Source organism: Mauremys reevesii, linkage group 16 (genome assembly GCF_016161935.1).
Source record: "Mauremys reevesii isolate NIE-2019 linkage group 16, ASM1616193v1, whole genome shotgun sequence".
NCBI classification, from domain to species: domain Eukaryota; kingdom Metazoa; phylum Chordata; order Testudines; family Geoemydidae; genus Mauremys; species Mauremys reevesii.
Genome location: NC_052638.1, coordinates 38,225,784 through 38,252,294, shown reverse-complemented (window position 1 = coordinate 38,252,294; position 26,511 = coordinate 38,225,784). Strand labels below are relative to the sequence as shown.

Sequence of the window (26,511 nt, the reverse complement as noted above, 5' to 3'; positions counted from 1 at the left end):
CAGTGATGCGGTAGATCTTTCTGACAACTGGCCTGGCCTGGCCTCCTAGATTTCATCTCTCCCAGCCAATCACAGATCTTTGCCAGGTGGCCCTCTTTAGCAGAAGTAGAAGAGTTGCTGTTGCCACGATGATCCATTGAACCGTCCTCTTCTCTAATATAAGTTAAATATGCCTGAAATATGAGCGTGGATGTTGCTAAATGCTGCATGATGATTGTGTCAATATCCCATCGATCCCTCAGCTCCGGGCTTGAGATCTTGCCGCCCTAAGCTCTTAATGCAAATGCAGTAGCTCGTAGTGTCAGGAACTATAGAGACGAAGCACCGTGGAGTGAATAGGGGCAGCCCTGAATGCAGAGAACTGTAGCACGTGAACCGGCCATTCAGATACTTGACTGGCCCCATAGCCTCTCATGGTTGTGTTAGGAACACGCTCAGATCGGCAAGCAAGCCTGTTCCAGCGAAAGGATGCCCTGCTGCTGTATGCAGTATTGTATCAGAGAGCCCTAGTGGTTTCTAAAAATCCCTGGAGGAGGAGGAAGGTGGAGTATAAAAAACAGAATGAGTCCACATTGCTCTTCTCTAGCATGCTTCTCTAAACTGCACCCTGGTAACTAGTAACGCCAGATGTAAAAGTCTAATTGTTATTGGTCCCAACTAATAGCCGTGTTGCATGCTACGATAAGGGAGGAAAGGTCAAAGCTGTGCAGAGTGCATGCGACAGAGACGTGCGAGCAAGAGGGTTGGTCACAGAGAAGCCATGGAATGGGGCGGAAACTTTCCTTCTCCTGAGTTTTGCTTACCTGGCTGCTCCCAGCGGCAAATGAACAGCCAGCGTCTCCAGCGCTGTCGAGTGCTTAATTTGTGCATGCAGCCGGGCAAGTGGCGCTTTGGCCCATGTAACTGTTGGCTTTGCAGGCACACGGGCAGCAATGGAGGTCAAGAATTTTCAAAGTGGAGCCTCACATCAGGCTTCTAAAGCCACAGTGAGGCGCCTAAGTAAGTAGCCTGGTTGGTCAAAGGGCGGGCAGGGCAGCCGGCAGCTCCCAATGAGCTGTGCCGTTGTACGTAGGCTGAGGACCTACTCCGCTGTTGACTAGTGTCCTTTGCTCTACGGTACCCAGGAAAATAGGTGCCATCCCTGCAAAAGAGGCACCATTGCAGGACCTTCTCCAGGTCCTAGAGCCCTGCTTTGACACCAGCTTTTCCTTAGCCAGGTTCCTGCTGCACCAGGAAGCTACTAGGGGCAGGTGTTCCCGTACCTATTGCTATTAGCTGGGCAAGGATTCAGAGCCGGAGCCTCGCTCTGAGAAGCTGTAAACTGCAGGGAAAAGGGGAGACATCCACGATGAGACGCTGAATGGAGACTTTTCTCAATGGGGCTCAGGTGGTTGGAGTCAGAGCTGTGTTGGCAGAGCACCAAGGGAAGAAGCTTGCAGTAACTGCAGCCTCTCTAACTCCTCTTAAGTGCTCCGTGGTGTGTCCCCTCCCTTTCCTTCTTGATTCTTTTCCTAACTGTAAATGCACCGTAAAAATGGATCAAAATTGCTTAAATCACCATCATTAAATCAGTATGGGCCCCCTCCCGCCTTGGTGGACAATGGCTGACGCAAAGCATTTGTTCCATAGACCGAGCAGCAGTCTTTATTGCACTGAAAGCATATTTGCTGCTTGATGGAAGGAGAAAAAAAATGTGTGCCTGAAAGGGAAAAATCAATGGGGCTCATTTCTCACTGGATGCGTCGTGCTGGGCCATTCAGCTAGCTGACATCGCGGGAGGCCAGGCGCACGCAGCCTGGGGCCATATCCCAAAAGGATCTCTGGCGCAGTCCTGCAGGCACTGCGGAAATGCTGCAGCAGTGGGGAAAGCCAGCAGCTGCCTGCTCTCCTCTCACCAGCTGGTGGCGCTGTGACTACCCTGTCTGGAACTGAGGGATCTGTGGTCACAGTAACTGTTGTTCAGGTCTGAGCCAAAGCTCATTGAAGTCTATGAGGGTATGTCTACACTTGACACTAAGCCTGAGCTCTGACTCAGGTTTGAGCCCAAGCCCCTTTCTGTCTACACACAAATCAGCCGGACTAGGATCAGGAAGCACTCAGGACCCACTTCCCTGCTAGGGGGGTGGGTCAGAGCCTGAGACCTGCTGTGATTTGGATCCAAGCCCCGTCGTTTGGCAGCGTGGATGCAGCTCAGACCACAGAGCCGAGCCAGAGGGTCTGGGTAGTGCAGTTTGGATGTGTTTGCACCAGGGGCAGCTCCAGGCCCCAGCACGCCAAGCGCGTGCTTGGGGCGGCAAGCCGCGGGGGGCGATCTGCCGGCGCTGCGAGGGCGGCAGGCAGGCTGGTCCTGCGGCTTTGGAGGACCTCCCGCAGGCAAACCGCCGGAGGCAATCTGCCTGCCGTGCTTGGGGCGGCAAAATCCCTAGAGCCGCCCCTGGTTTGCACGGCTGTGAGAGCCAGGTTCAGATTTACAATGCAGTGTGGAGACTCAAGTGTGGGCTGGGAAACACTGAGCCCACAAGCCCGGGTCCTATAGGGCCAGGTTTGTAATGCAGTGTAAACATACCCCTGGGAGCCCCTAATGCAGAACTGTGCTGTCCTGCTGGAAGCCCCCATGAGTCACAAATGAAAGGGCTACTGCGAGAGGAAAGAATGGCCCAGTGGTCAGGGTGCTCTTTTCTCTGCCCTAAACTTCCTATGTGATTCTGTGCCTCAGTTCCTGATCTCTACAATGGGTCAGTAACACCACCCTATCTCCCAGGGGTGTGATGGGGATAAACACATTAGAGATGAGGCGGCGCTTAGATACTGCACGAATGGGAAAATTAAAGTCGTGGGAAAATGCGATTATACTTCTGACATCATCAATATCCTACAGTATAACATTGGTATCCTGCATGCTACTGGGGTGTCCCCTTTGGAAAGACTTATAGACAGAACTCTGTAAAGAAGACGACGTACGTTAGTTGGAAGTGAGCTGTGATTCTTACACGTCTCATTGGTGAGAGGTTCATACCTGTCTTTAAAGTGGCTATTTTGAGTAGAGAGATGAGGGTTTTGTTTCTTCAGAGATCCCACCCAGTTGTAGGGGACGCATCCCGCAGAGGGTAGCTGTTCCTGGGATTGGGTACAAGTTTGCTTTCCCAAACTTCAGCCAGCGGGTTTTGTTCATATGGAAACTCACTTGCTCAGTGCATGATGTACATGCACAATGTCGTGTAACCTGAGGTCTGTTGCTGGTTTGTAATAACACAGAATAATGTCAACGGACAGTCCACCCCACATGCTTTCCCAGAGGATGTTCAATTTGCAAATAAGCCTTTTGGTTCCCCTCTAATACTAAGAATCAGTCTCCGAATTAGAGCCACCTCAGTGCTTGGGAACAATGCATTTACATAGGCTCCGAACGGCTTAAGAACCTCATTGGGAGTTCCTTGCCTTCACGGAAAATCTAAGGTTCAATAAGGGAAGATACAGTGGAATTAAGAATAAATACATCCAGCTCTTATGAGCATGGCAGGTTAGTCCCACTGTCCAATTACCGCCTAATCTGTGCATATTCTGGATTGCTGAAATCCTGCAACTCGTTCTCTTCAGAGTCTTCTTCACTGTTTTCCTGCCTCTGTAGAGTGCTCCGAACGCTCTAGAAATGAAGATGTAGAAAGCCATTATGCAGCCTACCATTTTGATCTCCTATCTCCTCTATTCTGCTATAGGTTTCCTTTAGTGAGGTTACTCCAGAATTGCACCAGTGAGCCTGAAATCTGACTTTCAGGCTACCGGTAAGAGGGGACCCAAGTGAAAACCCCAGATCTAAAACACCCCTCAGACTTTGGGGAAACTTAGCTCTGAATGTGAACTTTGATACTTGGGCCTACAGTGCTATATTTACTTAGTTATATAATCCAGCCGATATCTGACTCTGTGCTGCACAGACTTCTAGCCAGGGTGTAGGTCCTGGTAAACAAAAGCAAAACACGCTGGAACTTGAGCTGTGTAGGAATCTGTTTTTGTCTTAATAAATGTCTCCCATTCAAGAAAACTGTGATTCCGTATATCATGACCAAGCCCATCTCTGATCATAGCTGGAGTTGTGTTAAATTGGCTGGGGTGAACTTGGACAAGGTTGGGGTTTAGCTAGATAAAAGAACCCCCAAATTTCTCCACAGCTCAGTGACCCCTATGAAGTTCTTAATTCATGAATTTGCTACAAAATAATATTTTCTCAGCATGTATCTGTTAAGTATTTGTTTAAATTTCCTGGACCTTTTTCACTGTGTGACGCTTCCTTGATCATCATATGCCAAGATGCTTGTCTTGGTGCTTTTTAATAGCAGCTGGTTTATATTTTGGTAAACAGGGCAGGAGCTGCTGAATGTCCTTCCTCCTTATTTGTAACTTTCAAAATCGGTTTTAAAAGGAGCCTAATTTATGCCAGTTCCCCAAATATGGTTAAGCTGGGCTCCTTGGGCCAAATACTCCATAACTGGGTACACAGTTGTTATTAATCACGTTTACTGCGGTAGTGCCTAAGGACCAACCAAGAACGGGCCCTGCTGCGCTAGGTGCTGCCCAAACACCGAACAGGAGAAGTTCCCTGCCAGAAGAGCTGACCAGCTAGAGATACAGGGCAGACAGAGGTTGGGGGAAGGGATAGAGCACGCAAGTACAGTGAGCAATGTGATGACAAATGTCATGTTAATGCCACGATTATTTTGCAGGGAGGGGAGGAGTAGCAGAGAAGGGTTACTAGGATGATCAGAGGAATGGGGAACCTGCCTTATGAGAGGAGACTTAAGAAGCTTGGCTTGTTTAGCCTAACAAAAGAAAAGCTGAGGGGAGATCTGATTGCTGTCTGCAAATACATCCGAGGGATAAACACCAGGGAGGGAGAGGAGTTGTTTTAGTTAAGGGCCATTGTTGGCACAAGAACAAATGGATATAAATGGGCCATCAATAAATGTAGGCTTGAAATTAGACAAAGGTTTCTAAGCATCAGGGGAGTGAAGTTCTGCAACAACCTTCCAAAGAGGTAGTGGGAGCAAAAAACCTAACCTGTTTTAAGACTGACCTTGATACATTTATGTTGCAATTGCGTACAATGGCATACGGCCCATCCGTGACTGCTATCATCAAATATTTCCAACAGCTGGAGATGGGACACTAGATGGGGAGGGCTCTGAGTTACTACAGAGAATTCTTTTGTAGGTGTCTGGCTGGTGGGTCTTGCGCACATGTTCAAGGTCTAACAGATTGCCATAATTGGGAAGGAATTTCCCACTAGGTCAGATTGGCAGACATCCTGGGTTTTTTGCATTCCTCCGAAGCTTGGGGCAGGGGTCACTTGCAGGTTTAAACTAGAGGAAATGGTGGATTTTCTGTAACTTGATGTCTTTAAACCAAGATTTGAGGACTTCAGGAACTCAGCCAGAGGTTAGGGGCCTACCATAGAAGTGTGGGGGGGTGTTAGGTTCTGTGGCCTGCAATGCGCAGGAGGTCAGACTAGATGGTCATGATGGTTCCTTCTGGTGCTAGAGTCTGAGCTAGGAGGGGCTCAGCTAAATGGAAAGAAAAGGGAAGGAGGGAAGAGACTGCGAGGGAGGGAGACTAGGGTGACCAGATGTCCTGATTTTATAGGGACAATCCCGATTTTGGGGTCTTTGTCTTATATAGGCTCCTATTACCCCCCACCCCCTGTCCTGACTTTTCACATTTGCTGTCTGGTCACCCTAAGGGAGACAGCTAGAGAAAACAGCCAATCAGCAATGACTCCAGTGTTTGTCTGGGAGTAAGTGGGTGGCGCTTTGGCCCCCTTCAGTCTCCATGAGCTCAGCTTTGGAGGTGGTGACAGCCACGCTCCTCTTCAGGGGTCACTTCTCCCCTCTCCCCCGAGTGGTTTGAATTTACTTCCTTTGAGCACTGGGGTGGGCGGGGGGGGGGGGGGCGGTCTCAGGCTCTAATCCGAGGCCAAAATCTTAATAGGGCACAACCAGCGTGTTGCTGCCTCTCTCTCACCTGGCTGCTGGTAGACCACGGCAGGGTGGAGGAAGGGTGCGTGGTACTCATTGGCCTGGCATCGTAATTTCCAGAAGCAATGTGGATCTTCGCTCTGAAATCCTAGCAAGGCAACACACCAACGGTGAGGGTCAATGCCAGCCGTAGATGAAGACCTGGCGTGCGAGCGGGTGTCTCCCGCGTAACAGTGCAGTGAATAAATGCACGCTAGCCAAGGGAGCTGTGCAAGCTCGGTTTCTGGGACTTCCCTAGCTGCTGTAGGTATAACTAGCACACAGGGCTAAATTGGGAGCAAATGCAAAACAGCTGGGAGAGAGAGTTGGCAAACTCAGCTTGATTTAATCAAACCAAAGGCATTGGCTTGTGCCAGGGGTGGGCACTTGCCACTAGCCCTTAAGAAGCTGCGCGCTCTTCCCTCCATTGCTGTCTGGGATCAGACCATGATCCTGGCTCCTTCATAGTGGCTTGTGCCCTGGGGGTTGCTAGCAGTGAGCAGTCCTTGCTGCATCTGTGCATGGTGCCCGCACGAAGGGGAAGGTGCCTTGTGCCCTGCACTCCTGCTTACAGGCTGGACACGATCGGCCACTAAGCATCCCCTGGCTTAGGCCAGAAGTGTGCAAGTGCTTGAACAATATACACGCAGAGCTGGCACTGTACTGGGTTAATGTGGGGTGTATCTTCTTGTAGAGGGATGGACCTGATGAGGCTTTTTTATCAGAGATGATCCCGTGTGATGGAAAATTACAGGCGCCTCAGAAATACAAATTGCTCATTAAAATCTTATCTCCTTGTGAATAAAACATGCACATGAGTGATGTGCTGTACTCAGGCTGCGGGGGAAGGGCCGGAGGGGGGAGGTTACATCTGATCTAGTGAGTGTTGATCCAGTGGCCTAAGCTGGGGCTGGGACTCAGGATTCCTGGGTTCTCTTCCACAGACATATCATCCAAGGTCAAAAGTCATGTCACTGCCGTGTGCCTTGGTTTCCCCATCGGTATATTGGGGATGATGATACCTACTTCTAAGAGGTGTTAGGGATTCATTTACTGTTGGCAACATGTTTTAAGCTCTGCTGATAGACATGCCTGCCCAAGTGTTCTAACAGAACAGTGCATTTCCAACCCGCGTACCTCCATATCTTTTTCAAAGTCATAATCGTCCAGGTTCTGGAAGGCGCTGGAATAGACCTCGAGAGCCTTGGCGTGGAAAACCATCTCGATGGTGACAAAGTCCGAGAAAATCTTCTGCAAGAAAGGAATGTGGGGGTGGGGTGTAACATAGGCCAGCCCTTTCCTACTCCTAATTATCCAAACCCCTTGAAATATGAGTCGTACTGAAAGCACCAAGTACCTGCCCTCTTCCCCAGCATTGATGGCACTTAAGGGCGCCCCCTTTGGCCAGTTAAGGAATGGCATCATGGGGCTCTGGAGGCAGTTCCATTTGCTCTGCTTTGACCATATGGATGGTGGCTGCAGTGAGATACTAGAAGGAAACGGGTGGGGAAATGAGGAGGAATGAACCCCAATCCCAAAGTGTGGTCGCTATACAGTCAAAACTGCTCCTAAAAACCCTTATTCCCCAGATCAAACGGAGCCCTACTCCAGCTGAGACCCGGGGGGATATAGGGACTTTTAAGACAAGGGACCATTGTGATCATCTTCTAGTCTGACCTCCTGTAACACAGGCCAGAGAGCCTCACCCAGAGATTCCTGCACCAAAGCCAAGCTAGAGCAAATCTTTCAGAAAGAAATGTCCGGTCTTGATTTAACGGCTTCAAGGGATGGAGAATTGACCACATCCTAGCTAATGTGTTCCAGTGGTTAAAATTACCCTCAGAGTTTAGAAGAAACGTGCAACTTATTTCTAGTCTGAATTTACCTAACGTCAACTTGTAGTCACAAGATCTTGCTATGCCTTTGTCTGATTGATAGAAGAGGGCTCTTTGCTCTGTCTGCCCTTAACCTTCTCTTTGAGAAGCTACATAGATTTAGTCTTTCACTGCAGGGCAGGTTTCTCAGACCTTGAATTTTTCTTGTAGTTCTTTTCTGAACCCTTCACAGCTTTACCTGGATGTCTTTCAGTTTCTGTTTCTGGAACTCATCGATGGTTTCCTCGAGCTGCTGGGTGGTGCGGCTGGCGTCTATTGAGGCTTTATGCACGTTTGACTCAGCCTGAGAAAAATCCCAAGGGAAACACAGCATCATATGGTGCCTATGCTGTTCCTTCAGCTCCAGAAGGGGTTAACTGCATGGGCATCGGGGAGCAAAGGCAGCTTGGTGGGAGAAGAGTATAGAATTACAAGACTGGGCCTTCAGAGAGGAAGGATGGTCCAGTGCTTTGGGTACAAGCCTAGATCCTGGAAACCAGGGTGCACTTCTCTGCTGTGCCACAGACTTCCTGAGACCTTGGGCACGTTCTCTATCTTCTCTGTGCCTCAGTTCCCCATCTGTACAATGGGGACAAATGCCCTACCTCCCAGGGGGTTGTGAGGATAAGTACATTCAAGATTGTGAAGTGCTCAGATACTCTGGTAATGGGGAGCATACAGAGCCCTAAGGTGGGTAGACAGGCCAGAGGCACTGCCGCACCGGAACCAGCAAGGAGACCCAGACATGGTTACTGTGCAAGCCCCCCGATTTGTCAAATCCATAAGCCTCCCTGTCCCAGTGTGGAGGTGGTTGGGGGAATGACCGTGCCCTGGTAAACCTTCGTTATAAAGCAACCCTGGGATTAATGCTTGTGGAGCAATGCTTGGGCTTACAATGAGCAACCTTAAAAAGGAAGCGTTTACACTGCCGTGTAAATGCCTCGGCCCAATATTGTGTTCAAGGGCCCGATCCTGCATCCATCACAGAATCCAAACTCCCCTAGGTCTGACGTTGGCTTGCGTTGATTGACCACGGGGTGCAGAACAGGAAACCTTTTAGGTTCCCATTGCAAAGCCAATACCACGATCAAGTAAATGGTTTCTTTTGAAACTCACCCAGTGTCTATCTCCTGGGGCTGCAGCCACTCTGGGGGTGACGTGATCTCTCTCTGACGTATACACCTGGACCCTCCCATGCTTAGATCCCTGTTCTGTGTCACCACTTGATGGTGATATATGTGCGTGCTTTTCAGCAGGCCTGACATTATCCAGCAGAGGGCAGTAGGGCATGCATTCTTCATGGGGGAACAGACCCATGGCCCAACGTGCCTTATAATGGCCGTAGTTTCATAAGCTTAAAGCCCTATGAAAACCTTTGAGAGAGCTAGGCCAAATGCATCCCTAGGGAGCTCTACTGAAACTGGCAGAGTGACCGCAGGGATTTACCTAGCCCTTTTCCTTGAGAACCAATTCAGCCTATATGGCATATCTGTTCGGTATGTGCCCCTCCCTGTGATTTTTATCAGCCGGGGGTTTAACGTGACCATAGGATCTTAGTTTTCTAAAGATTCATCTGCTCCTACTGCTTATTTCCCGTCTGCCTGTGATTTCCCCCTAATTCTCTGTATATGACTTTGCAATTGTTTCCATCTTCAGATGGGGAACAAACAGAAGGTGCAGATAGTCGTAGGGCCTGAATTTCAAAAAGCAGAGACCTGTTTTGTGTGTGCACTGACCCCACCCAGGCACCCAAGTTGACACATTTGCACATGCACATGGCCAGATAGGTGCCAGGGGCATATGTGGAGCCCAGTTTGTTCTTGCACATTCATAGGCCCACCTGCTGAGTAAGCCTTGAATTCTGCTTGTAAGGAGCTGACAGCTGGCCTCATGCAAGTATCCTTAGTCAACGTAAATTAAGCTACAGAAGTACAATGCAGAGGATATTTGCTCTTACAGCAGCAGGGTTGCTTCTAGCTAGTATGTTTCTTAAAGCTTCTTATGAGGTGCAACTGGGTCCTGAATCGACAATGTCTGTGGAGGGGTCAGGGCATCAGGAGTCAGGTCTTCCTTTTCTATTCCTAGGATAGGTTACATCTTCCTTCTGAATGCTGAGCTAGTTGCTACAGCTGGAGACTGAGAGTCAGGACTCCTGGGTTCTTTTCCTGGTCTGTCACTTACTTGCTGTGTGATCTTGGTCAAGTCACTTCCCCCTTCTTTGTGCCTCAGTTTCCCTGAGTTGTTTCAGCTTGTAAAATGGGGATAATGAGACTGACTTTCCTTGGTAAAGTACTTTGAGATCTACAGTGGAAAAGCCCTGTGTGAGAACTAAGTTTTGTTATAAACTGCCCCGTGGTGGTTCCTCTAGGTGAGGGAGGTGGCTGGAAAGTGCAGCATATGCAATCAGAAGGATGCTTTTTGTGGGCATGTTGAGGGGGGTCGGATGCATCTCCATGGTGGCAGACACCCTCAGGGAGCCCTACCATGATTTTCCCTTCCAGTACAAAAGGTTCTATAGCTTGCACGACATCCCTCCTGCAGCTAGAGAGAGGGGAGGAAAGGCGTGAATCCATCAGCGCTGAATGTCATTACAGGAAAATGGATGATACTTATACCAGGGCTATTTCAGGTACTAAACATGTGGCGTAAAATCTGGACCAGCGGAGCATGGCGCATCAGTGTGTTGATAAGAAAAGCAGCTGGGAGGTGAAATAAAGCCTGTCTTAGTAGGGGGATCTCAGGTAGGGAAAAAGCAGAAGGGAAGCTGGCTGGCAGGGTGGGTGGATTTCAATGCTTTGTGGTGCTCAGTCATCCTTTTTTCTCCTTTGAATACAAAACTGTAGGATAAGCATCCGCCCAGCCCTGGCAGGCGATGCATCCAAATGTTAACCCTTTACGGTCATGCTGCACACACTACTGAGTAAACAGTGTGTCCACTGCGCATTCCTGCTGAGACCTCAGGCCCAATTCTCCTCTCCCACTGGTGTCAGTCAGGAGTCACTCCACTGACATTAGTGGTGCTGGTCTAAACAGTGTACACGATAAATGAATCCCTACTAGCAGCGCCAGCTGAGATCAGGTGCCATTGTGCTAGGCTCTGCACATGTGTGTGGGAAGAGGGGAGGTGGTCACAATATTGATGGGGCGGGGGTTTCCATGAAAAAATGTGACTTTTCATTTAAAAAAAAAAACCCTGAAAATTTTCAGCCAAAACATTTTTTATTGTTTTGACAAAAAGTCTAAATTTTCTGCGGAAAGCAGACACTTCACCAAAAATGTGGTGTAACTGAAAACCCAATTTTCCATCCAAAAAAAGTTTTGACAGAGAACTTTTGACCAGTAAGAGAGAGTCCTTGCTCCAGTGTGCTTACAGCTTAAACCGACAATACAACCCAGGATGGGAGAAAAAAAGTCGGATTCCAGTTCCTGGTGCTATTGGAAAGAATTGGGTCTTGACTGCACAACACCATGCTGTGTTATAAATACCACAAGGGCGGGGGGGTAAGGGGGGGAAGAATGTTCTGTCCTGCCCTGGGTCGAGTGTGTCTCTTAAGCACTCACCTGTGCTTTATCCTGACAACCTTTTACTGTCCATTGCTTGAAATTATATCTTGGGCACAGGACAAATATTACGCCCAGAGGAATTTGTGCTTACCTGGGACTGACGTCAATAGTCAAGGAACAATCTGATGAAACGGGAAGAGTTTATAGAGACACTGATCCTTGTGCTGGTGTCTGTGTGAGCGGCTGAGCCCAGAATAACTAACTGAACGGAGCAGTTCTAGTCCGATGCTTGTGGGCAGGAAGGAATCTTGTGTTCTTACGCTGACTGCCCTGACTGCATTTCTGAAAGAGGATTTTCACCCTGGGGCAAACATGACAACTACCCCCCCCCATAAAATGTAGGCCCAGCTTTGCCTGTGACTTTATTGGAGTGCCTTTAAATAGTGCCAATCAGACCAGCGTGTCAGCCTGGAAGGAACACAGCTTATTGCCTAGGGGGCCCATACGTCCTGTTCTGGCCAGGACAGTCCCTTTTTTAAGCCCTGTCCTGGCTGTCCCAACTTCTTTGGCAATAGTGGGCATTTGTCCCGTTTTTACTCTTGGCAATTGGATCAGTTGGCAAGAGCAAACGGGACAAATGCCCACTTTTGTCAAAAAAAAAGTGGGGTGCAGTGCGGGGGAATTTATGGGGGGTATGTGGAGATGCCAGCCCCTTGCGGGGGGGGAGGCAGGGCTCACACAGGGGAGCGGGAGCAAGGAGCCAAGGCTGCAGTGAACAGGGGGAGAGGGGCAGGTAAGGGTCCTGCAACCCAGCCTGTTGCAGAGCGGGGCAGGGTTCCAGTGAACCCAGCATCACACGGGGGGCAGACAGGGTTCCAGGGACCCAAGCCTTGTGGGGGTGGAGTCATGGTTTCAGCAACCCCAGCCTCACAACGGGGCGGGGGTGGAGCTTGGGTCAGCCCCACACCATGTCCTGTATTCCCTTTGGGAAATGTGGTCACCCTAATATTGCCACATAGGGAGTGATCTCAGTGGAGGGAGGTGACCTGTCAGTGCAAACAACCGCGTTGTAGGAGCTCTTGCCCTTAAAGCACCTACAGAGCTGGGAGAAAACCCAGTCAAAATCACGACCTTTTTTTTTTTTAGATTTTTACTGTGTTTCTCCCCTCCCCCGCCCTTCACAAACCTTCAGCTACCTCTGTAGCAGGTGGAAAACCCACAAAGGTTCATGGAAAAATAGAGTTGAAAATCTGCCAGGTTTTGCACTGAAATTTGATTCCCCCTCCTCCCCCCCCCCGAAAAATGGCATTGAAATTCAAAAAGTGTCAAGCAACTCTGTGCGTGTGCAAATGAGGAGCAAAACCTGAGTGCTTTTTGCATCTGGCCTCTTGGAGACAGGACCCTAGGGGAGCGTGAGCCTCTATGCTGCCCCGTGTAGGAAGCTGAGCTGGGGGTCCATGTGGTTCCCTAATCAGCATGGACCGCTGTGAATCTACAAGAGAGAGTGACATCCAGCCCTTCTGGGGAGAGCCCATACTAGTCCTGGATGCAATGTTTTGCTTCCAGAGAAGCTGGGCCTACACAAAGATATCCAGCTACTTCTTTCCCCCTTGAGGATCTTTGGGACTTTCAGCTGAGAATTGCCTTCTTTGGAAAAGCTGCGGAAGGGGCTGCTCGTTTAAAATATTGGTCAGGCAGAGGGAAATCTCTTGAGCTGTGGAGATTATCCCTTTGAAAAGGTGTCCCACCCAGAAAGTACGAAATAACAAGAGACAAGGTGGGTGAGGTAATATCTTTTATTGCAACAGCTTCTGTTGGGAGCAGGGACAAGTCTTCGAGCTGGCACAGAGCTGTTCTTCAGATCTAGGTTACAAACGGACCCACCTTGCGTTTAGTTGAGACATTCTGGCTGTCTTCTCCAGACCTGGGGAAGAGCTCAGTGTCCCTCGAAAGCTTGTTCCACCAGCAGAAGTTGGTCCAATAAAAGATATTGCCTCGCCTGCCTTACCTTTCTCATATCCTGGGACCAACACGGCTACAGCAAACAATATAATAAGGTGCAGGGGGTGGGAGGAGGGATATTTTGGAAAGGAACATTACCCTATTTCCCATTCACACACCATTCAGTGAGAGCTGAGGTGGGGAAGCTCTTAGAGTACTTAGCTGAGCCCAAGATTTATGTGCAGAACGTGGGTCTGGGAACGAATTTGAGATGCGTGTGACCAGATTGGTGTCAAAATGTAGCACGTGTGAAATCTCCCCTTTCACATCTGCAGCCTGATAAGGAAGTGGTTTGGGGGGAGGTGGAATTGGCGGCTCATCACCTGACCCTCAATCCCATTGCATGCGTCTCATTTCTCTGAGCTCTGGTTAGTTCCCAGGGAAGCCTGTGGTTAGTTTACAACAGTCTGGGTTTTCCCTTACTGGGGTGAGTGGTTTCCTGACGCAGGTCGGTTTCCAACAGATTCTGTGGAACGTTCAGAAGAAACCACCATGAAATCTAAGCTGCTGAGTCCTGGCTTCCTACCTCTGTGTTACTGATCAGCCAGCGCCCCAGGCTGCCTAACCAAGGGCTAACTCTGCGCCTCTTGGGTTTTGTAACGTGGCATAAAGGATACGAGGGTGTGTCGGTCTGAGGGTGACTTCTGCCGCAGTCGCTCCAGTTTCTCCAGTTGCTTTATCTCATTGTTTCGGACTTTGTTGAACCTCTTGATCTCTGCCTAGGAGATGAGATACGTGCGTTTGTTACGAGGCTGGCACGGCCGGCTGGCTACGGGATGTGGCAGGGTTACCGAGATATGGCGCTTACCTGTGTCTGCTTGAGCTGGACTCCGTACCGTTTCAGTGGCTCCACAACCTTCATCTCCAGTCTCTCCACCTAAAGGGGAAAGTCACACACTCAGTACGGTGGGGATATCATGTACTCGGTACAAACAGGGCTGCCTGATAGGGTTGGTGAGCTCTAGCCACCAAGCAGTGGCACTGCAATTGTCCTCTGCTCTGTCATCACCTCAGGGGATCCACATCATTGAGTCCTTGGTCTGTCACCGCTGCCAATTACAGCAGGGACCTCAAAACAGAAACTGGGCTGGCAGGCATGGACATGTTCCATGCAGGCCCCTGAACATCCATCAGATGGCAACACTAAAATGCTACTGACCGGAGTTGGATTCAAATGAGACACCTGAGAGGTGAAAGGCCCTCTAACCCACTGCCACTTCCCTAACACAGAAGGCACAGCGAGACATGGAAGAGGGTGAATCCTCCCCAAATAGTAACCAAAGAATGTCCCATAATCCTCTCAGAAGCAGAAATTGGGGGATGACACAGAGCTTGTCAGCTTGGATAAGGGATAATTCACCCCTAAAGTTCTTCCTCCTTAGCTTGGTTCCTCCTTTCCAGGCTGGAAAGGACCAGGAAGGCTGCACAGTTCAACACCCTCAGCCACTGAACAGGGAAAGCAGCAATGAGCCCGGCCATCCTGGGACAGGACACTAGTTGCTAGTGTAATACTGACAGACCCTGGTTGTCGGCAGGCAGGATCAAACCTGGGACCTTTGGAGCTTAGTGCATGAGCCTCTACTGCAGGGGTGGCCAACCTGTGGCTCCAGAGCCACATGCGGCTCTTCGGAAGTTAATATGCGGCTCCTTGTATAGGCACCGACTCCGAGGCGCCAACTTTCCAATGTGCTGGGGGTGCTCACTGATCAACCCCTGGCTCTGCCACAGGCCCTGCCCCCACTCCACCCCTTCCTGACCCCTCCCCTCAGCCTGCCGTGCCCTCCCTCCTCCCCCCTAGTGCCTCCTGCACCCCATGAAACAGCTGATTGGGAGGGGAGGCGCTGGGAGCAGAGGGGGGCGAGCTGATGTGGGGGCGGTTGACATATTACTGTGTCTCTTTGGCAATGTACATTGGTAAATTCTGGCTCCTTCTCAGGCTCAGGTTGGCCACCCCTGCTCTACTGCATGAGCTAAAAGCCATATGGATTTTAGCTAAGGCTGTAGAGCAGACTCATTAATCTCTAAGTGGTCTTGGTGCCACTAGATGGGCCAGAACACCACATCCAGACGGTATGTGGGTTACACTAGCGCAGTATATCGACAGACTATGAAATATTTACTGTTTCCTGTATTGCTCACATACAGTTCCATTGCTCCCTCAACATGGAGTCCCATGACTATGGTCAGATTGTGCCTCTCTAGCTGTGATCACAATCCTGGCATAGTCAGTGTTGTGGGGGCTAGGCAGCTGCTTACCTCTGCCTGCCTGTAATCCTGCACTTTGGCCAGCTCTTCAGCAAAGTTCTTCATGGTGCTTCGCAGCTCAGGGTTCTCGGTGTTCGCATAGTCGATGAGCTGCTTCACCAAGAGATCTGACTTGTCCCGCAGCTTGGCTGTCTTCCTGGCGTAGGAGGCCATCAGCGTGCAGAACTGTCCGAAATATTTCTCTGCGTTGGCTACTGTGTTCTCCATGATCCTCACTTGGCTATCTCTGGGTAGGGAAGAGAAGAGCCACATGCTGGGTTAGTTCACCATCAATGCTGGTATGACCCAACTTTAGAAACTTGAGCCCAGAGTTTTGCAAGATTTTTCTTGTGTGTGCATCAGAACTTCACCTTTGTATGTATGCAATGGGGCATTTGCATGCACAGATTGGAGAACTGTGCACCTGACTGCTCAGTGTACACGCGCACGTACGTCTCAGGTGTCTATTATTGGTCAACCATAAAAGGAACAACCCAAGTCAGAAATTCAATAAATCAGGCTGAATGATTTGTTACCCAAGAACCTCTATGGTGACAATGTAAACTTGAAATGTTGGGCCACTTGTCTAGACTGCCTTTGAAACAGCTGGAGCGGTTTCCCAGTAGGAGGTCACATCCGGGCCCAGTGTTTATGCTGAGTGACGGCATTGTCAGATGCTGTTGTTCAGAATGTCTTGAGCTTGTAACTAGACCCAAAAGCTGTCTCAAACATTTTAAAGCATCAGTTGCGAGAGTTGGTTGTAATGTGTAGGAGCAAGATTTGGGTTTTTTGTCCAGCTGTACTGTTTCAGTCCATAATGGTTCCTAATGAGTCAGTTCATCCTGTCTCCTTATCTCCATCCCACAGTGCCTTCCCTTGCTTTGAAAATGACCTCCCCATGACAGTGCTGGGCCTTATGGGATAGGTGATTGAGGGGTTCTGGCACAGGGGCAAGCATGGCTTTAAGGAATTCCATAATGGACTATGTCGCAGTTCCAGGGCTAGCTGTGCGCGTCTCCTCTCTGGTCTCTGTCTACACTGCAATAAAAGACCCATGGCATGGTAGTGGCTGGCCCGGGTCAGCTGACTCAGGCTCGTGGGGCTCCGGCTGCCGCGCTATAAAACTGTTATGTAGACACTGGAGCCCACGGTCTGAGCGCCTGGCCAGGACCTGGGCTACAGCACCCTGTGGATCACTCGTGCTTACTCGGCACGTCCAGCTGGGTTTGGCAGCTGCAGTTCTTCCCTGCGGGAATCTGCGAGCAGAGGTCCATAGTGACCAAACAGCCTCCGTAAACCAAAGTCTGCAGGGCTAATCTTAAGAGCAGGAATAAAGCAAAGCATAAGAGAAAAAGGATCTGCATAAGCCCACCAACCTATGAGAGGAGCCCAGGATGGCCTAGCACTTCAGGCAACCTGGTGTGTGTCTGTGTGTGTCCCCTGAACAGTCCCCTGACAAGTGCCCCCTCCCTCAGGAGAATGACTTGTATCCCTGGGCTTTTTGGTTCTCTTTGGTGAACAGAAGTAGGACAACGGAGCCAATTGCTCTTGCATGCTCTCCGACGTGTCAGCCGCTGGGTGGCTCTCTGAAGCCTCTGTATCTTTCCTGCCCATGTGCAGTCAGCCTCTTAAATGCACCCCAGGTTTTCGTACAGTAGCACACCCTAGTCACAGTCAAACAAATACATAGGAATCCTAAATTATTACAGAGCAGCCCATTGTCCATCACGGCACTGTCAAAAGTAATGTGGATCGGCTAAACCCAGGCCCCATGCTAGGAGTTTTGCTGGCAAGGGTGGAAAATGTTTTCAGTGCCCCATTTTCCCCTTCCGCCATGAGTGGCCAAAGGGGAAAAAAAATCACCCCCCCCCAAAAAACCCAAGCAACTTGCCCACCCTGGTGGCCAATCAGCAGAGGTGGAAAAAAAAAGTCTGAGAGGCACAGCATTATGGCGAACCCCCCCATTGGCACCCGAGGCAAGTTGGCGCCCGAGGCAACCACCCCATTTGCCTGCCCTTAAAAGCAGCCCGGACTACACTATTGCAAGGTTTGGGGAGTGCCATTTCATGGCACAGTTTCCTCACTTAGGGGATACGCTTTCACCCAGGTCTCCCTGTTTGCTGGTAGTTTGTACCCACCTAAAAACATGGGGGTTCCAATTTTGCAGACTTTGCACCTGCAGATATATTCTGGGTGCACATCTTAGCACTGGGATGACACGCTAGCAGGATAGGTAGCCTCTCTTGTGCTGCTACTTGCCTCTGCAGTTTATTTGAGATACAAAAGTGCACCCATGAAAAGGAGGCTGGGTGGCTGAAGAATTGCCTCTTGGTGTAGCCTGGCTTCTAGGGGTCTGATATTTGGCGTTGTGTGGCTGCCCTTTGGTGCAGCTGAGCCCCACACTGGGCGGCTCGATGGACTCATCTGGCATGTATGTGATCTGCATAGTACAACCATTGAGACTCGAACCTAGAGCCTCACGGTCAATAGACAGCAACTGTTCCAGGCTAGCTAAAAACAAGCCTCCCCTTGAGCCATTGGGAGCGGTGCTAAACTCTGCTCTGCTCCGCTCACATCTCCCAGCTGCATTGCCCTGTATGGTACTGGTGGGCTTAAGCCGATTATTGAATGCTCCTTTCATAAACTTCAAATCCGCGCCACTTCATCCCATCTAGAAACCCAAATCCCCAAGCTATCCGTGTAAGACCTTCCTAAATTCTTTTAAGAGCAGTATTAATGGAAAGATACAGCTGCAGTCTGCCTATGTGTCTAGTTCTCCCAGCAGCTCTGCCAAGAGTGCTGCAGCTGTGCATCATCTAATAAAGCCTGTTGGTCTCCATCATGCGAGCTTGACTCATTGCCACAAAAGACCAGGGGGCCTTAAATTTCTCAAGGCTCAGAGCTGTAGTTAAGTGCCTTCCCCCGACCTCCTGTTAAAAATAAATCATTTGCAAACTGTGCTGGCTCTGGAGAGCGGCAAGGTGGGACTATACTCACCTCTCCCAGGCTTGCTGCAATGAATAAAGTCACTAAACATTGCTGCCCCTAGGCCTTTCTGTCTCTTCTGTGTGGTGTAGCCAGTCACGTTTGCAGCGTGATTTTACGGCACTCAGTTGTGGGCTCCTCCTTACAGGAATTGAGTGACAAACTGGAGGGAGTTCAAAGACACGGCCAGTGAAATGAGCAGGAGCTAGAGCAGGGGTGGGCAAACTTTTTCGCCTGGGGGCCGTATTGGATTTCGGAAATTGTATGGAGGGTCGGTTGGGGGAGGAGGTCGTGGCCTGGCCCCCACCCCCTACCTGCCCCCCCGGGACTCCTGCCCCATCCACGCCCCCTGTTTCCTGATGGCCCCCAAGGACCCCTGCCCCATCCAACCACCCCTTCTCCCTGTCCCCGACCACCTCTGGAATCCCTGCCACTGACTGCCCCCTGCTGCCCCATCCAACCCCCCCTCTCATTCCTGATGGCCCCCCCAGGACTCCTGCCCCATCCAACCCCCCCTGTTCCCCACCCCCTGACCGCCCCGACTCCTATCCACCCCCCCACTCCCTGACCACCCCACCCCTGTACGTCCCTGCCCCCTATCCAACCTCCCCGTTCCCTGCCCCCTTACTGCGCTGCCTGGCGCACCGGTAGCTGGTGGTGCTACAGCCACACCGCCCGGCTGGAGCCGGGCCATGCCGCTGTCGCCACTATGCAGCACAGAGCACCAGGTCAGGCTGTTGTGCTGCCCCAGGAGCTCGCAGCCCAGTCGCCCAGAGCATTGCGCCAGCGGCACAGTGAGCTGAGGCTGCGGGGGAGGGGATGGGGGTGAGCCTCCCGGGCCAGGAGCTCAGGAGCCAGGCGGGAGGGTCCCACGGGCTGTAGTTTGCCCACCTCTGGGCTAGAGGGGCTGACTTAAGAGCAAAGATGGAAAGAGCTTAAAGGTGCACAGTTTGGCTGAGAAGGAGAGATGCTACAAAAGGAGCAGAATTATTTAGTGTAAATACACTGAGGCCCTCAAAATCCAAAGGGACGGGGGTCCCTATAAAAACCTAAAGATGATGGAATCAAGTTGGAGAAATGTAGGCTGAATCTCTGGAAATATTTCCTGACAGTTGGATGTTCTCTCAAGCTGCAGTGGTCCACCAAGGAACTGGTGGGAAGCCAAATAGGACTGGATGAAATACTAGATATGTTGTGGGGAACACCCTGAACTGGTAGGAGGGACCTAGCCCTCCTCAACCCTTTTCTCTCTAACTTCTGCCTTGCTCTCCTTCCACAATAACACCTCGCTCATCCATGCTTCCCAGGTGGGCTATGCCGTAAGACATACACCCACGGTTCTCCAGTGTTTGCATTGCACAAACCACTGTGTGTGTGTGTGTGAGAGAGAGAGAGAGAGCAGGCTGAAAAATGACAATGAATTTTGTGGAGAGTTGGAAACATTTTCTTGTGTTCCCCCCCCCCCCAATTTCCCCTTAAAGAGTTTCAGGTTTTTCAATAAAACTGAAAACCAAAAATTATTCAGTTTTTGCAAGCCAATTTGGGGGGGGGGGAGTGTGTGGGTTAATTGGCTTTTAGTCAAATGTTTCATTTTTCCAAAAACCTGAAAAGTTTTCAGTTCCGATTGTTTGTCGAGAACTGGAATATTTTGACCAACATGACAAGTCTCGTGGAAAAATTTTGTTTCCATTTCTCATCCAAAACGCGTTGTGACAACCAAGATGTGGATGAGCGCTAGTTTGTGCATTTTAATTCTGCAGAGGGCTACCTGGGTGGCTAGCGATGGGCCATGGCCTGGGAGCTGCTGCCTGACGTGACTCAAGCCTTGGAAACACACTCCTTTGCGTTCATGTGTGCTAGGAAAAAGGAAAAGGTCCCTAATAGTGAAACCTTAACTGGGTGTGGCCTTCAGCAGAAGCCATCCAAGCTACTGAGAGCTGTGTGCTTTTGGCGACACAGTGACAGGGCACTTTGCAGCCTGGCCTGATCTCTCCCTGGACCACCTGGGGCAAATAGCTCCGCCAGGTCTGGTCGCAGGGTGGTGGTGGGGAAGGGAGAAGGAGGCTTTCTGCCAGATCCTCTCACCTTGGCAGTATTGCTGGAGGGGGAAGTAAGTTACAGCCAGACTCCTGCCTCTAGGAGCCCGGGAATCTCTAGGGACCCAGTGTTTTCTGTTCTCTTGCTTGAGGCCCTGCATTATAGGCTGGATCTTGGCTTTAGTTCTGCTGTCAAACATCTGGCTCCAATACACTTCAGTGTATGTTTGTTATCATAGTCTAACAGCTCCAGCAGATGCAAAGTTTCCAGAAGTTGCTGCTGCTTTACACAGTTCTTAAACATTGGATACATATAGAGGATGTTTCTCTTGCTCCACTTCTCCGTAGGGTTGCTATCTGCAGCTGTAGGTGAGAGCCCTTCGCCAAAGCTGCGTCTCCATTGCCCCCCGCGAGCTTGATGCAAATGCTTAGGGCCGTGTTTTCAGACATCCAGCTTCCCCCATTAGTATACCGTCACTTGTGCATGGAGAGCCAAATGATGCTAATTGAAGGAGTGTAGGTCTCGTTTACCGTTTGTATGTGTGAGTGACAGTGAAAATTGCGGGTTGCAGGGGCGAGCATGCAAAGTGGTGAGTTGTTCAGAGACACGCTGAGGCCCTTGGCCCGGAGGTCAGCTCAGGGACACCAGAACACAAGCAAAATTTCCAGTTACAAGTCTATTGACTACTTCACGGCTACAGGCCGCTCCTGAGCTTTGTAGATTGCTCACGTTTATTTCCCAGGGTTCCCCAAAAGTCTTAGATAACAGCAGCTGTGCTAAATATCCACATTCTCCAGGTCCTTGCCATGCAAACCTCCCCCGACCTTCTACTGTGCTCTGTGCATAAGGGTCTGTGTGCACTGCATCGGGGGGTGGGGTGGGGGGGGGGGGTGACTGCAGCTCGAATGAATGGACCTGAGCTAGCATTCATCTAGCTAGCTTGGATACCAGAGCAATGAAGCTGTGGTCAGCGCAGGCTCCACCGTGGGCTGGCTGCGCAAGTAATTATTCTTGGTTCCAGGTGGGTTTGTACAGTCTGGGCTGAACCTGAGGCTGCTGCAGCTTCACAGGTACTGGAGCTAGCTAGATTGAAGCTAGTTTGCTTTGCAGGCTACATGAGCTACAGTCACATCCAGTGATTGCAATGCAGGCTTTCCCTGTGAGAATGCCTTGGGCTGTAGTGATATTAATGACCACCTCCCACTATGTGCCTTTAAAGCTCCAGGCTCCTCCTTCCCATTGTTGGGCTGTGCAGCAAAATCTTGGAGGGGACCTTGATGCATTTCAGAAATGTGGCTGAACTGAGTCTACCCTGTGAAGCTAGGTCAGTATCATTGCACCTATTTCACAGAGGGGAAAGTGGAGGTCAAATTAAGTGGCTTGCATCAGGTGGGACAAGAACCCAGGTCTCTTCACTCCCACCTGCTGCTCTATCCACCCAGACAAGCTGTCCTCACTCACTGCAATGCCCCTATCAGAGGGGTAGATGTGTTAGTCTGGATCTGTAAAAAGCGACAGAGTCCTGTGGCACCTTATAGACTAACAGACGTTTGGGAGCATGAGCTTTCGTGGGTGAATACTCACTGTCTGACGAAGTGGGTATTCACTGACGAAGTGGGTATTCACCCACGAAAGCTCATGCTCCAATACGTCTGCTAGTCTATAAGGTGCCACAGGACTCTTTGTCGCTTTTTGTGTAATGCCTCTGTATGTCTCAGGGAAGCTTCCCGCCGCTCGCTGCAAGCTTCTTCCCCGGCAGGCTCCATGGGAGGGGGACAAAGGGAAAGGACACCCCCAAGCTGCTGGACCCCAGCCCGCCTTACCTGGAAAGGACGATGTTCATGGCTGCAGGAGTGGGCCAGCCTTTCTATCACCGAGCAATAACACTAGCTCTGGCTGCAGAGGGACCCACCAAAAGCACAGCTGCTCCTGACCCGGCTCAGGTGGCGCGCCCAGCCTGGTTGGTATGGCAACACTACCAACAGAGAGCCTGGGATGTGGGTGGAGCCATGGCTCTGGTTTCCAGGGGTAACTGGGCCTGTTCTGTATCCCTGCCCAGCTTGCGGCCGCTTCCTCTTCAGATCTGTCCATATTAATGTGTGGATCTCCCCCGCCTGCTTCCGAGAACCAGCTTTGCCCCTCCCCTAGCACCCAGGCACCGTCCTTCCTCGGCTGGCTAGGTGTCAATCAGCAGAAGCTGGTCCCGGGAAGCAGGACAGTAGGGGGCAGGCCTGGCAGTTCGGGTCTGCCTGGTTTTTGAGTCTGCGCAGGAGGGGTGATTTTGATGTCACCGATTCTCTATAGCCCCCATCAGTGCCAGGCTCGGCACTTGTACTTGCGTGGCTGCCCCCTTCCCCCATCTCAGCCGTGTTCTGGGGGAGCCCCCCACAGCCTTTGTTTTTTCCCGTTCTCTGCATCAGGGTGAGCCTTCTCCTGATGCACGCTGCTTCTCCTGATGAACGCCTTCAGGGAGGGTGCGACGTAAAGGTCTCCCTCCGTGACCCCATATTTTGGAGGTGCCCCCCTGCAGCTCTCCCAACCCCAGCTGCTCTGGGGAAGCGAGGGGATGAACTTGATCCTTTATAATGAATAATTAGTTGTATTACCCACAATGCCCACAGTGTCTTTCTCTGTTTAGCACAGTCCCTGCCACAAGGGAAATGCAGTCTCAGAACTGAACTCCTGCACAACTAGACAGCTGGCCTGAAAGGTGGATTAAAACTGTCCTGGCCCTGAGCCACCCAAACACTGCCCTACACCCTGCTAGGGGCTGGAGGGATTTCCGCTTTGCTCCCCTCAGACAGCACAGGCGTGGCTAAGGCAGGGATGACACGTAGCTATGCCTTGCAGTCTCCCTCTTGGGGCACCTCGCAAGCTTCTGCCACCTTGAGACACATTTAAACCCAGCCATGACACAGTGGCAAAATATCAGCCCCTGGCCATTGTACAGTTGACCCAGAAGCAAAAGTAGGTACTGGAGTCGAGATCCAGGGTTTTGAATATGAAATGCCATCCTCCCACCCACTCCCCTGAAACCTGGTGGGGGAGGTGTTTGGCATACAGGGTTCTGGTTCAGCCCATAGGCGCCGACTCCGTGGGTGCTCCAGCCCTGGAGCACCCACGGGGAAAAATTAGTGGGTGCTCTGCACCCACCAGCAGCCAAGCTCCACCCCACCCCACCTCCGCCTCCTCTACTGAGCGTGCCATGTCCCCGCTCCTCTGCCTACCTCCCAGCACTTCCTGCCTTGCTGCCGCCAAATAGCTGTTTGGGGGCAGGAACGTGGGGCGCTTATGGGAGGGGGCAGGGAAGAGGTGGGGATTTGGGGAAGGAGTCAGAATAGGGGCAGGGAGGGGGCGGAGTTGGGGCAGGGACTTTGGGGAGGGGGCTGGAATGAGGGCGGGCAGGGGTAGGAGGGGGTGGGGCAGGCGTGGAGTCGAGCACTCACCAGCAGGAGCAGAAGTCATCACCTATGGTTCAGCCCCGTGTCTAGTCCCTGCCTCTCCTTGTGTCGCATAGACATTAAGACCAGAAGGGACAATTGGGATCATCTTGTCTGACCTCCTGTCTAGCGCTGGCCAGAGACCCTCCCTCCGTGATTCCTGCACTGAACCCACAACTTCTGCCTGAGACAGAATGGATCACTTAGAGAGACGCCTGGGCACCAAGTGACGGAGAATCCGCCATGTCCCTAGATCAGTGGCTGCAATGGTTAATCACTTCCCTGTGAACAACTTGCCCCTTATTTCCAGTTGGAATTTGTCACGCTTCGATGCCCAGCCGTTGGATCTCAGTTGGCTTTTGTCGGCTGGCCTGCAGATCCCGCTCCTCTCACAAATCCTCTGCCGGGGTAGGTACCTGTTCTGGGTGATGGGTGGTCTGCCAGGATAGGCACATGACCGCCAGCCAGATCTGCTCCCGTGCCTCCTTGCAGTGCCTGGGGACGTGCAAGCTGCTGCTAAGAGGATAAAGGCTCTTATCTTTCCATGACTCTGTACAAAGTTTAAAGGTCAGCATGAAACCTTTTTGTGTATGTGTTACAGCTGGGCTTGGACTGCCTGCTTCACATGCTCTGGGGTCTAGCTCACTGGCTGGCTGAGGATTAAGTCTAATCTAAATTCAATATCTTCTGCAGAGAGAGAGATTAAAGAACGGACTCTTCCCCGCTCCACCAGCACTACATGGAGTGGCTCCATTAACTAAAACCCCCTGTAAAGCTGTAGGTGAGCTATCGCGTCTTGCTGTCTCCACTCAGCCCCCTCTTGGGGATGGAGTCTGATTGAGTAGCCAGAGGCTCGGGAAAGAAAGATACTCTTGTGGCTAAAGCACAGGGTGAATTCCCTGCCCTGTGTTCTGTAGAAGGCCAGACTAGATCGTCACAATGGTTCCTTCTGGCCTAAACACCTGTGCCTGGGACTCAGTGGACTTAGGTTCTACTCCAGCCTCCTCTGTGACTTTGGGCAAGTCCCTTAAATTGTTCTCTGCCTCAGTTTCCCTTTTAGTAAAATGGGGATAGTGCTTCCCTCTCTCACAGGCTGCAAAGGAAGGCCTTGGATAGGAGGCACTTGAGAAGGGCAAACTATTGGCATTACCAGTAAAGCGCAAGGGCCCTGGCTAGGAAATGAAGCCAGGCCCAGCTCGGTCTTTTACCAAACTCCTGTGATAGTTATGGGGGCAAATTCTGGTTGGCACTTGGCCAGGGATCCCCCCCGGCAGATACGCAAACAGCAGTGCTGACTGCTCGTGCTCCATGGCTCGGAGAGGGAGGTGACTTGTGCTAGTCCCTGAGGGAACTAGGGGATTTCCCCTTCTCCCATGGCCCTGGCGGGGGCACATCACAAGCACCCCTCCTCCTTTCTGTCTCACCGGAGACCTCCAGTCAGTGCTCCCTGCACAAACTCCTTCCTCGGTCCTGGGCACGTCACCTACCTTCCCCCGGCCCAACCCAGCCTGTCCCCACCCTAGCAGCTGACGGAGCCCAGTGCTTGGAACTGGGGAGGGGGGCATGACAGGAGGGATCCAAGCGACTGCTCTGAGGGAGTCCCCCAGCATCCCTTGAACTGGCTCTGGTGCTCATGGAACCTCTAAGAGCTGCAGCTTGTTTTAATGAGCTCCTTAACTGGAGTGCACTGTGGCGCTCTCCAGGCAGAGCGACGTCGAAGGGCAGGTTGCGTCTCAGGGGGGTGATAAGGGGCTGTGTTTTCTGCTAAGTAACAGTCTTGGAAAAGGGATTCAAGCATGAGGCTGGCAAGGCAGGTGTAAGGTCCTGTGGTCCCTTGGGGTCAGAGGACTCCATGCTGTCTTTCACTCAGAGAGGAAGGGAAGGGGCTATGTGAGAGGCACTGGACTGTGACTCAGGAGACCTGTAGTCAACCCCCAGCTCTGCCACAGACTCTCTGTGTGACCTTGGGCACGACTGCTCTGTGCCACAGGCCCCCCCGTCCCCGTCAAATGGAGATGACAGTCCACTCTGGCTGTCTTGGCCACTAGACGGCAGGAACTGTCTCTCACTGTGTATCTGTGCAGTGCCCCGTGTGATGGGGCTGTTGGAAAAGGGGGGAGAACCGTTGGAAAACTTAAAGGACTAAATAGAACAAGGGACGTGCCTCCTTGGTGTAATTAGGTAAGTTCTGGGGGGAAACGAGCCCTTTTGGCTAACAGGGCCATGATGTTGGTTGGGCTTTAAGAGAGTGTGTCCCTGGTGAAGGATAGTGCCCCTCTGGGGATTATTTCTCCCCATCAGTACTGATGTTTATTCTGGGGGGATAGTTTTAAGGGAGACAATCCATCTGTAGTTGCAGCAGGTGTAAGCAATGTGCAGCCATGGAGACTTTTATTTTTTAGCTCTGTAGTTGTGTTC

The 26,511-nt window shown here is 51.2% G+C and overlaps 1 protein-coding gene across 2 annotated transcripts; it reads right to left on the bottom strand.

The window, feature by feature from the left end:
• Positions 1 to 2,726: 2,726 nt before the first annotated feature.
• On the bottom strand, positions 2,727 to 22,604 carry CIBAR2 (CBY1 interacting BAR domain containing 2). Of its 2 annotated transcripts, none has more exons than XM_039502727.1 (9): positions 22,477 to 22,604; positions 15,644 to 15,878; positions 14,196 to 14,264; positions 14,005 to 14,106; positions 11,538 to 11,543; positions 8,082 to 8,186; positions 7,146 to 7,259; positions 6,016 to 6,117; positions 2,727 to 3,643 (listed from the first exon to the last, which is right to left on the bottom strand). In XM_039502727.1, exons 1-9 carry the CDS (start codon positions 22,494 to 22,496, stop codon positions 3,539 to 3,541), a joined length of 858 nt encoding a protein of 285 aa, XP_039358661.1. In that variant the 5' UTR covers positions 22,497 to 22,604; the 3' UTR covers positions 2,727 to 3,538. The 2 variants fall into 2 exon arrangements, with proteins under 2 accessions (XP_039358661.1, XP_039358662.1); XM_039502728.1 differs by lacking the exon at positions 22,477 to 22,604 and adding an exon at positions 20,702 to 20,803.
• Between the last annotated feature and the right edge of the window lie 3,907 nt (positions 22,605 to 26,511).

Excerpts from the sequence above, each read along its gene's own strand:
- CIBAR2 (XM_039502727.1), bottom strand. The coding sequence starts at position 22,496 with ATGAACATCGTCCTTTCCAG. Across the intron at positions 14,265-15,643 it reads AGGATTACAGGCAGGCAGAG|GTGGAGAGACTGGAGATGAA; the intron begins GTAAGCAGCTGC and ends TTTCCCCTTTAG. Across the intron at positions 7,260-8,081 it reads AGAAACTGAAAGACATCCAG|AAGATTTTCTCGGACTTTGT; the intron begins GTAAAGCTGTGA and ends CCTTTCTTGCAG.